Genomic DNA, 12,458 nt, shown 5'->3' with positions numbered 1-12,458 from the left:
CTTCTGCCAGCTGCCAGGGGATAGACAAATTCGCCAACAGCACTCCTTATGCGACGATGTGAGAAAGTCAGCACATTGGCACCTGTTCCTACCTTGAGACACTGTTCAATCACTTCGTATATCCCATGAGACCTAAAGGACTGCAGATATGTTTTCATTCAATGAAGGATGCACCATACTCCTCTTCAGCACCCATACGAAGGTCAGTACAGAGTAATTTGGCACAGCAGCGAAATTACTGTGTTGGACATTGGAGGCAGGCAAGAGACATTCATAGTTGAGCACCTCAAGCCAGCACACATGAAATTTCTTTACGCAGAGGGTGGTGGGGATGTGGAATGAGCTTCCGGCAGACGTAGTCGAGGCGGGATCATTGGTTACATTTAAGGAAAGACTGGATCGTTACATGGATAGGAGGGGGACTAGAGGGGTATGGACCGGGTGCTGGTCAGTGGGACTAGGAGGGTGGGGATTTGCTACGGCATGGACTAGTAGGGCTGAACTGGCCTGTTCTGTGCTGTAAGTGGTTATATGGTTTACAAAATTATGAGAAGTATAGAGAGTAAATGTGAGTAGGCTCTTTCCATTTAGATTAGGAGAGAAAAATATATGAGGACATACACTTTGGGTGAAAGGGGAACTAAGCCATGAAAGACCCCAACAATGAAGACGCTGTTTGCATCCGGTACCGCACGGATGGCAGTCTCTTCAATCTGAGGCGCCTGCAAGCTCACACCAAGACACAAGAGAAACTTGTCCGTGAACTACTCTTTGCAGATGATGCCGCTTTAGTTGCCCATTCAGAGCCAGCTCTTCAGCGCTTGACGTCCTGCTTTGCGGAAACTGCCAAAATGTTTGGCCTGGAAGTCAGCCTGAAGAAAACTGAGGTCCTCCATCAGCCAGCTCCCCACCATGACTACCAGCCCCCCCACATCTCCATCGGGCACACAAAACTCAAAACGGTCAACCAGTTTACCTATCTCGGCTGCACCATTTCATCAGATGCAAGGATCGACAATGAGATAGACAACAGACTCGCCAAGGCAAATAGCGCCTTTGGAAGACTACACAAAAGAGTCTGGAAAAACAACCAACTGAAAAACCTCACAAAGATAAGCGTATACAGAGCCGTTGTCATACCCACACTCCTGTTCGGCTCCGAATCATGGGTCCTCTACCGGCACCACCTACGGCTCCTAGAACGCTTCCACCAGCGTTGTCTCCGCTCCATCCTCAACATCCATTGGAGCGCTTACACCCCTAACGTCGAAGTACTCGAGATGGCAGAGGTCGACAGCATCGAGTCCACGCTGCTGAAGATCCAGCTGCGCTGGATGGGTCACGTCTCCAGAATGGAGGACCATCGCCTTCCCAAGATCGTGTTATATGGCGAGCTCTCCACTGGCCACCGTGACAGAGGTGCACCAAAGAAAAGGTACAAGGACTGCCTAAAGAAATCTCTTGGTGCCTGCCACATTGACCACCGCCAGTGTGCTGATAACGCCTCAAACCGTGCATCTTGGCGCCTCACAGTTTGGCGGGCAGCAACCTCCTTTGAAGAAGACCGCAGAGCCCACCTCACTGACAAAAGGCAAAGGAGGAAAAACCCAACACCCAACCCCAACCAACCAATTTTCCCTTGCAACCGCTGCAATCGTGTCTGCCTGTCCCACATCGGACTTGTCAGCCACAAACGAGCCTGCAGCTGACGTGGACTTTTTACCCCCTCCATAAATCTTCGTCCGCGAAGCCAAGCCAAAGAAAAAAGACATGGCATATTTTTCAGATTTTCCAGAAATTTTCACTTAAGAGTGATATCGGTTTTTTTTGTGGAACAGATGGCACTTTCCGCAAGCTATCTATTTTTTTATTCACAATTGAATGCTAATTCAACAATCCTTCTTTTATTCCATTAGCAATAATTAATATCACTCAATAACAATTTCTCTGACCTTTCCTCCTTATATGTATCAGTTGAATTTATACACCGGAATTTGCATTTCCACCATAGAGCTTAAGGTAATCAAAAGGGTAAATATGCAAGATATTATTACTTTGTACAAATTTATTTTCCTTATAACAGAATTACTTTTTTTTAAATATAGTGAATGCAATTTTGATGGGATTATTTTTATACTGCTACTGATATTAATGGTACTTATTATATGTTCATAGAGTGCCTTGGTACCAGAGACTCTTATAGAATATGTCTTAATATTTAATATTTTATGTGTTTAACTTCTATTTTAATGTATATTTATGTAAATATGCTCCATGGTCCTGAAGAAATGCCATCTCGTCTTTAATGTGCAATCATGGTATGAACGATAAATAAAGGTGACTTGACTTGATTTAAATGCGTTCTGTGTGAGCCTCATCTACAACAGATAAAGGCAAAAGAAATCAAAATTAACCTATAATTGTGGACTCCATTCCAATAAATGTTTGGACTTACTTCAGAACTGCCCAACTGTAAAAAAAAATTAATCCATTTCAAGACTATTTTTATTTTCTTTGCAGGAAAATAAAACAAATACAGGTGTTGTATATAGGTAATGTTGCCAACAATTCAAAGTAGAAAATGTTAATACATTAATTTGATGCACCAGTCAAAAATAAAATGTGGATAATTCAAGCTCCAATTACCTTCAAAGTATTTTGCAAATTGAAAGAGGAGTTAAGAACTATTTGTTGGTGAACATTAGGTCTGGCAAACTTGATAATCCATTGAGGTGATGACCAAGTTTTCACCAATTATACTTTCTAACATCTTCTCATTAATGTTATTTTCCCTGACTTTCTACCCTCTATTTCAAATAATATTTTAATTTCAGTAATATGCCTTCTTCTGCCCGTGCATTAGCTCTTCCTTTTCTCTTCAAGTAGTCTGTCATCTTGAGGATCACTTAGTTTTGTGGATTCTGAAGTGGCTGATAAACCACCGCACTCTTCCATAGATGGGGCAGCAAATGTCAGATGGGGCCAACAGATGGGCAATTTGTGAGATGTGCTCCCAATGCATGCACTTGAAGTTTTCAATTTAGTTGCAAATGGTCCTTTCCACTTTAAAAGGTTTAATCTTGATATTCCAGAGATGCTGGAGTTCTTTGAACACATTTTAATATTTCTTTCTCTGTCCACATGGTAATATCTTCCCCTAACAGAGTGTGGAATAGGTTTATTTTGATAGTCTGGCAGCAGGCCTGTGAATGAAGTAGCTTCAGTAAAACACAGAAATGCTGGAAGAATTCATCAGGTCTCACAGAGTCCATAGGAGATAAAGATAAATAACCGATGTTTCAGGCCTGAGCCCTTCATCATATATGACGTAGCTTCTTCAACCGGCCTTATCAGTAACTTCAGTATCCACATATCCAGAATATAAGCTTGTCATCTTTGATCCTGAGAGGCCATCTACAAGTAATAAATTTGCTCATGTCCATAGCTAATTCTTTAAGTTTTTTAATGCTAACTCCAACTAAGCAGCAAATATTTTTGCTACATTTTTCCCTTTCTGTCTTCAAGAATAATCCATTCAGCTGCATCTGCTGTTTGGCATTTTCTTGGTTATGCAAGCCAAACTTTCCCCATTCATCCGGAACCTGCATTCTTGTTTTAAATTTTTCTCATGATTTGACTCATACTCTGTCTAAATTCACACTAACTTCCACATTTTCTTTCTTCACTTTATTCACAATAATAAGAAAACAGGTATAACCTTGTTTCCAGGCCAACTCCTCTTTAACTTTTAATTGACTGTGATGGTCAATTAAATTTTAATATGAATTTAACTAGGTCATATCAATTATGCACAATTGCTAACTCAGGCTCAAGACAGAAGTATAGTTTGATGAAACAAGAAACTAATTAACAATGTTCCAAGATCACATGATTATTGGAACCATGTGACCTCTGTTACAAATATATTCTTCAAGTAAACTTTTATGATATATTATGGGTAGTTTCCTTTTTTTTTGCAGGCTTTGACTTTAAAATAAAACAGCTAGGCCTGTTTGCCTGTGTCCTGCTCAGTTTAATATAGAATAAAATATACTGGGCTTTCACAAAAGACTGATATTTATAGAAAGATATCTAAATTATCCAAATAAAGAGCATCTCATATTTCTGTGCAATGAGTCAACCCATATGAATGGACATGCCTGGAAATTTATTATCTTGTCTTGAAGACAGATCTTTACAATTAATGAACTGGCAAAAAGAAAAATTGTATCATTTCAGCTGGAATCAAAAGCAGTAATAGAAATCAGATGACAATTCACAAAGGTAGAAACAAATGAGTTAATAAATAAGTGAATCTAAGCTATTTAGCAGAAGTGATAGCAGACAGCAGGAGCAAAGTGAGCAGAAACTATCAGTGATAATTGGAAAATATACAATAGCTTTGGTAATCCCATAAAATCTACAAAGGTGTACAGGTTTGATGTATGGGGAAATGTTTAAGGAAATTGTTTAAACCTTTGGACTCTGGCCATTTTTAACCTTTCATAATATATACTCCGTCTGGGTTCATGAGTAAACTATAGGGCAGACACCAGTATGAACCAGATGGTGATTGGGTACAAAACCAGTCTGAAATCAGGGACACAGAGCACATGTGCTTATTGGTAGTCCCTGAAAATGGGGACACAGAGTCCAAAGGGTTAAACTAGCAAATGGTTTTCCAATTTGCTTTGAAGATGCTTACAGAAATGTGGGAAGAGAGGAATGCTCTTTGTTCTTGAATTAGGAAAAGCTTTCTGATAACTCCACTGTCATTGCAAAATGATGCTAGATAACTGGAACAGTACATAAAGGTGCTGAAGGAATTCAGCAGATCCTACAGCTTTCATGGAAATCAATAGGCCTGAGCCCTTCACTGTGTTTTCTACTGTACCCACATTCAGGTACTAAATCAAATATCACCATAATTCCTCTCTTCACATTGGGTGCAAAATTCTAACTATTTCAGTGTGCTGCAGATCATTTCCTGCAAATTACATGTCAGCTAATTCATCACAACAGCAAATTAAATAGGGCATTCATTCTTCAGATAATTCAAAACCTATCACTAAGAATCAGGACAGCATACTGAATAGAGAGGAAATGGAGTCTGCCTATCCATTCCAAAGGAAAACATGTTTAACATGAGCAGGAGGGAATCAAATCTATGCCATTTTATAATTACTATACCACTAGCTGTAATATACCATTTTTTGGTGCCTTTATTAGATTTGAATGACAGATCTGTCATAATTTGACATCTTACCTGCAATTCATATCTTCAAATCCTGCTATGTTTTCCTGCCCTTCACTTTGAATAAACCAATGTTATCAACAAAGTGAGCAACTATTGAATGACTCCCAAATACTGTACCTTGGGCTCATTTTAATGCTGATTCTGTAGCCATTTCGTTACATCAAAATTTTTTGCAAAGTTAAAAATTAAGAATTTTAATGTGTACTGCATTTTTAATTATTTCCTTGAGATCAGCTAACATAAATCTTGACTGGAAGATTATTCACAATTTTTTTCTGCACTCTTACTGTATTCTTCATTGTCTGCTTCATTAAATCCTTGCAATCAGTCATGCAGCTTGAATCTTAAAGAAAAGTAGGTCTATTTTCATCATTTACTTTAGTAACCACGGGGATTTCTTTTTAAGTTATTATTTCAAATAATAACTAATTGAGGTTTATATGTTTATATTGCTCTGTAACAGGCTGACTCTCTCATGTTTTTCACAGTATCTGTGTCATTGGACAATTTTCTGGTGCAAATTTGTGATTGCACTTCTGACTCTCTCAGCAGCATTTGTCTTCATGTTCACCAACACTGCATTTTTCCCCCATCTTCGTCATTTACTCGAAGATGGTGGCGCTGCCAAAGCCTCTGTAGCGGCAGTGCTGGTGCGGACCCACATGGAGCATGGGAGCAGAGACGCAGCGTTCTTGCAGGGTCCAGCCGCCTAGTTGACTACCGTCAGCTCCACATGGGATTTGAACAGTCCATTGAGGGAAATGATGGTGGTTTTAGTTGAAATTCCATGACTGCAGGTCAGCACCTATTAAAAAGCAGCAACTATGAGTAGCTGCAGACTTTGGGGAAGTGGAGGGCAGGAAGATAATTCCCCGTCTCAGAGGGAGAAGCAGAGGAGACAATCCATGGGGATGGTGACCATGGTGGTGGACCAGTGAAGGGGCTCTGAGGCTGACGGATCAGTGCATGTGACAGGCTGTTAGCAACTCGAGGCAAAGAACCCATAGAAGCTTTGGACTGCTGGAGACTTCTGTCAGGAGACTCGCACCAGGCTGTGGACTGCTGGAGACTGGCTCAAGGGGTGCCCGGTATTGGAACTAGAATGTGAGGATGTGCCGAGGGTGCTGAAGGGATCCTGACCATGTTGGAGGTTCAGATCCGGAGCTCAAGTTGCCAATGGTTTGGACTGGACTCTGTGTGATTGTGGGGGTGGAGGATCGAGCGCTCCACCTACAATTATGACATTGCTTATCGGCCAGGAGCCCTTAATGACCCTCCAGATGCCTTATCCAGAGGAAGCTATGCCTCTGCACGCACTGGCCAACTGTGGTCTCTATATAATGAGCTCTGCCATCCAGGGGTTACTCGCATGGCTCATTTTGTCAGGCATGCAATCTGCCCTACTCCATGGAAGACAACAGGGAAATGACCAGGTCTTGCCAGGTCTGCACAGAGTGCAACTCACACTTCTACTGCCCCGCAAAAGTGCACCTGATTAAATCATCCAGGCCTTTTGAACAGCTCAGTGTCAATTTTAAGGGACCTCTCCCCTCCACGAACTGGATCACTTTCTTCCTCTCTATCATTGATGAGTACTCCCACTTCCAGTTCACCATTCTATGTCTAGACATGTCCTCTTCATCAGTCATAAAGGCCCTAGATTCAATTTTCGCCATGTTCGGGTATCCTAGCTATACATATAGTGACCGGGGATCATCTTTTATGAGCAAAGAGCTACATCAGTACCTCTTTGGCAAGGGGCATCGCATCCAGCAGGACTACTAGCTACAACCACCGTGGGTACAGGTAGGTTGAAAAGGAAAACGCCACGGTCTGAAAGACTGTCAAACTGGCCCTGAAGTGAAGAGGCCTTCCAGACTCACACTGGCAGGAAGTCCTCCTTATGGCACTCCCATTTCATTTGGTTGCTACTATGTACAGTGACCACATTACTCCTCATGAGCTCCTATTCAATTTGAGAGAAGGTCGGCATTAGGAACTACACTCCCAACTTGGCTCACCACTCCTGGTCCAGTCCTTTCCAGGAAGCACATGAGGAGAAGCAAGACCGACCCCCACACCAATACCATGTACACCTATCTGGAGTACCCAGATGACAGTGAGGATTCCGTCTCCATCAGGGACCTGGCAACCCCCGGAACAGAGGGTCTGTTGCTTCAAGTGCCCAACGAGCCATGAAGCTCATTCTTGCCACTCCCAGTCAAGGCCTCAGGGAATCCAGTTCAAGAGGAAAGTGCGAACCCCTCCACCATGGAGCCAGAGACCCCACCCTCCGCTCCTTCCTCATAAGGGGACCAGGAGACCCAAAGAGCCCAAGGCCCTCCCATGCTTAGGCACTCCACCAGGATCTCCAGGCCCCCAGATCACTTAAATTTGTAAACTTGTAAACAACTGCATATTATTCAAAATTTTTTTCTTTCTGAATCAATGTTCTCCGTCTTCATCCACAGATCCTGAATTCCGCAGGAAGGGTGAATACATTGAACTGAGATTTATTGGTGGTGTGTTATACTGATGGCTGGCTCCTTCCCTTATCTACCCACATCTAGCCCTTCTGAAGATCACTGTAAGACCCTACCCTCAGTCGTGAGAACTTTTATTGATGCTACAAAGCTGCATATCACCAGTTACCAATCCATTCTGAGGACCGCCCCTAAACCGCATTCGAGGCAGATGGACGGCTTTATCAGTTCTTGAGGGACCTTTTTGGCATTACAGATGGGGTCTTGGTCTTCCAGAGGCGGATGGATAACATGGTAGACAAGTACGGGCTAAGAGCTACCTTTCCCTATCTCAACAACTTTACCATTTGAGGACATGATCTGGAGGTCCATGATATTTCTCCAACAACCAAATCCCTGAACCTCATGTACAATGCCAGTAAGTGCATGTTCAGGACCAAATGGGTCCTGGGCTATGTGATGGAGAACGGCATCATTGGCCCAGACCCCGACCATTTGTGCCCCATCTTAGACCTCCCTATCCTGCAGACCATGAAGGCACCAAGGACTGGACTTCTTCTCTTTCTGTATCCAGTGGGTACCTCTTTACACTGACAAGGTCCGTCCCCCTTAAAATCAACCTCCTTCCCATTGTGGGCCGAAGCCCAGGCAGCTTTTAACTACGACAGGAGCTACATGCGAAAGCCCCCATGCACGTGGTAGATGAAAATGCACCATTCCAGGTGGAGAGCGATGCCTCTGATGTAGCTCTGGCCATGACCCTTAATCAGACGGGCAGGCCGATAGCTTTCTTTTCCCGCACCCTACAAGGCCACAAGCTCTGAAACCGATCTGTGGAAAAGGAGGCTCAGGCCATTGTGGAGACCATCAGGCACTGGAGGCACTACCTGGCCAGCAGGAACTTCACTCTGCTCACTGATCAGCAATCTGTGGCATTTATGTACAAGAATGACAAGATCGCAAGGTGGAGGATTGAACTCTCCACCTATAACTATGAGATAGTATATAGGCCAGGTATGCTCAAAGAGACTCCAGATACCCTATCCTGAGGAAGCTGTGCACACATCAGCCAGTAGCAGTCACCTCACAATGACCTCTGCCACCCAGGCATCACCCACATGGACCACTTCGTCAAGACACGCAACATGCCCTGCTCCACTGAAGGCATCAGGGAGATGATGGTCTCCCTCAGCACCAGGTCAGCACCAGGTCTGTGCTGAGTGCAAACTGCACTTCTACCGCCTTGAAAAAGCGCACCTGATAAAAGCTTCCCGCCCCTTCAGCGTCGCCTTCAAGGGGCCCCTTCCCTCCACTAATGGAAACATGTACTTTCTTAATGTTATCGAGAAGTACTTGCATTTTCCATTCGCTATCCCCTGCCCAGACATTTCCACCACAATAGTCATCAGAGCTCTGCACTCCATTTTCACCATGTTCAAGTTTCCCAACTATATTCATAATCACTGGGGCTCATCATTTATGAGCGAAGAGCTACACCAGTACCTGCTCACAAGAGGCATCATCTCAAGCAGGATGACTAGCTACAACTCCTGAAGGAATGGACAAGTTGAAAAGGAGAAGGCAACATCTGGAAGACTGTAAAGCTAGCCCTCCAGTCAAAAGGCTTTCCAGACTCACGCTGGCAAGAGGCTCTGCCCACCGTGCTCCACTCCATAAGGTTGCTTCTCTGCACTGCGACTAATGCGACTCCTCATGAGCTAATGTTTGCATTCCCAAGGAAATCCATGTTGGGGGTCACTCTTCCAGCATGGCAAACAACACCAGGACCGGTCCTGCTGAAAAACCATGTGAGGAGAAGCAAAACAGAACTGCTGGTTGAGAAAGTGCATCTTCTGCACGCAAATCCGATGCATGTCTAAGCACGCGATGGCAGGGAGGACATGGTCTCGACCTCGCACCTTCAGGAACTGAGGTCCCAACACCCACAATAGGTCTGGAACCTCCAAACTTCCTGTGCAAGATTCTGGATGACGTGGTCCCAATGGAGCTTCCATTGGACCTGGGACCCCATAGCCCCCCAACCCAAGAACCACAGGAGGCACAGGAAGTTCTAGAAGAGCAAAGCCCATCAGTGCTAAAGCAGTTGACCAGAATAACCAGGCCCCCGACAGATTCAACTTGTAAATAACTGTAAAAAAATTTTTTTTCAGAATGTGGTCTCTGTTTTCACCCTCAGGTTCTTTTCTAAAGGAAGGGGTGAATGCATTGAACTGGAATTCACTGTCTGTGTGAAGTAGACAGCTGACCCCTCCTCTTGGCTCCGCCCCTGTTGGACCCAATACAAACCCTGTTTTCGTGCCTTACCCCAGATTCTCCTGAAGACTTTTGTAAAAACTGACCATTAGTTGTAAGTTAATAAAAGCGTGTTTGGGCTCCTCACAAGACTCCGAGTGCTATCAATCACGTTACGCACAGTTAAAGCCATTAAATCTGTTGAACTTGTAACCAGAGTAGAGACTTGGTGACCTGTTTCAAAATGTTTGCGTTAGTTTAAGAATACTATTAACAATTCCAGCAACAAATTCTGCAGAGAGGTCATTTAGCAAATTATTTAAGGTCTACAACGTCTCAGGAATGTCTTGAGGATTTGGCCAGGCTAAGTATTGAATCAAACATTGCTAGAACAATTAATTTTCATGCTGTGATTCAAAATTTTTCGAAGCTCTTTTTTTTTTTAAAAAGTAAACACAAAGCCTATCTACCTTTTTTTTATTTTTACTAATAATTATGTCTTCTGATGTTCTGATCTGCATTGAAATATAAAAGGATGTTCCCATGTAAATTCTTACTCCTTATCTGTATTGTAGCATAAACAAAGATGTTCAAAATAAATGTGCTTTCTTGCCTTTGATCCTTCTATTTTATTTATATTTATCGTGGAGGGAGTATAAGGCCACAAATGCAGAAAATCAACAGAGTATTCCATTCCACCCCAATGTGGAGGCTCTGGAGAAGGTACAGATCTACCAGGATGATGCCTATATTAAAAGATGTGAATTATGGAGAGAAGTTATATATAACCATTAACGAAGCGGAAACAGCCCATGTTGGCCTTTCAAGTCCGCACCGGTTCACTGATTTTGTGCACCCTCTTCAGGCTTTGGTCCCGGTAGATCTTCATTGATGTAGAAAATGATATTGAACTAATTTATATCTAACATTTATTGTATTTGTCATACTATCTTGATATAACTGACCAATTCTATTCATCAATATGAATATTTAAATCTGATTCCCATCTTTGTCTGGACCTACAGATCCCCTGCTTCAGTGTTCCTTTTTGCAATAAATCTTGGGTTCTTTTCTCTGGACTGTCCAAAGGTAAAGGGAGACTTGATAGAAGTTTCAGATAGGTTTTTTTTACAAGAGTGGTGGTTGTCTGCAATGGGGTGTCAGAAGTAGTGGTATTTAAGAGGCTTCTAGATAGATATACATGTCTAGATAGATATATATGTAATCTATTCAGTAAGAAGACACACATCATCTGCAAGCAGCAGAGTTCTAGCTTAATTTGGACATCAACTTCAGGGTAGCCATTGTGAGTCAAACATTCTTATGCTCCACTACTGTAAAAGAAAGCTTGCTGGTAAAGAAGTTCTGCTCATTGAGAGATGCAGAATATTGTGTCTAAGCATTGTGTCATACAAATAGTTCTATCAGGTAGTGGAAGGAAGGTGGTTGAGCAGGAAGCTGGGCTCTGCCATTGCTGGAGAAAATAATGAGAACACTCTGAAGTATGAGTGTCAGTGCTGCAAAAGATACAATCTCATAATAACTTACTAAAAGGTCATCTTTGACCAGATGAATGAAACTGGATAATGATCCTTAAGAAAGAAATTAGAAAAAGACGTTTCACATCTCAGTCTGAATAAATTTACTTTAGTCTCTACGCAATGCTGGAGAATATCACTACAATTCACAGCTTAATAATGAATACAAATTTTAGTTAAAAGCTATTGTACTACAACTTACCAGAGGTTCTGCCATGATGATGCGAATCTTTCGTTCAGCCTGAGTAGTAAAGTTGGCAAATATACTTCTTAAGACATATTCTCCTGACTTAATGTCTGGATCAACATTGATAGGCATCGTGACTGGCGGTCCTCTGTCACCTTGTGCACTGTTTGCGGGTGTTACTGGTGGTTTGATATATCCGTTGCCAACTGGAGATGCTGCAAAAAAGACAAGAGTCAGTAAACTGTCTGAACACCAAGTAGCAAACGAACTTCTAAAAAAAAATTTACAGGTGTTTTACATTGAATTTTTAAAAATTTGCTCTTTACATTTTAAATATCTAAAAGTTTCAAAACTGATGCATTTCAGGTATAAATTGTTTAAACAGAGAATTAGTGCATTTTAATATTACTAAGCAAAATAGCTAAATTTCACTTGTTTGTGGATAAAACAAGTGATACAGAAGCTCACAGTTACTTAACTTTGAGGCAAAGGAGGGGTTTCAAAAGCTAAGTTGCCTTTTGCGTTATCTGTTGCTCTATGCCAAAGATACTGGGTGAATCATACTGGCTTGCATCTCTGCCCAGAATCAACACACTTACGTAGCTGTGTGTGGAGACAGTGTATATGTATGGGCCAAGTCTTATTGGAGTTACACTTGCTGAATTTTGGCATTTCAGATTTGGACCACCAGCAATTGTCAGCACAAGCTTGGCCAATATACTGCCAGGCATACAACAGCC

At 42.4% G+C, this 12,458-nt stretch overlaps 1 protein-coding gene across 11 annotated transcripts in view; it reads right to left on the bottom strand.

Annotated features, from left to right (window-relative positions):
* LOC138739469 (protein furry homolog) overlaps nt 1–12,458 on the bottom strand; it is a 446,682-nt gene that overhangs the window by 338,273 nt on the left and 95,951 nt on the right. For all 11 annotated transcript variants that reach the window (XM_069891583.1, XM_069891588.1, XM_069891589.1 and 8 more), the window contains one exon: nt 11,734–11,933. In XM_069891583.1, coding sequence (XP_069747684.1) covers nt 11,734–11,933 — 200 coding nt within the window. The remainder of the gene's footprint in view (nt 1–11,733; nt 11,934–12,458) is intronic.

Source organism: Narcine bancroftii, chromosome 7, assembly GCF_036971445.1.
Source record: "Narcine bancroftii isolate sNarBan1 chromosome 7, sNarBan1.hap1, whole genome shotgun sequence".
In the NCBI taxonomy this organism is placed as follows: Eukaryota; Metazoa; Chordata; class Chondrichthyes; order Torpediniformes; family Narcinidae; genus Narcine; species Narcine bancroftii.
This window is presented reverse-complemented; position numbering and strand designations above follow the sequence as displayed.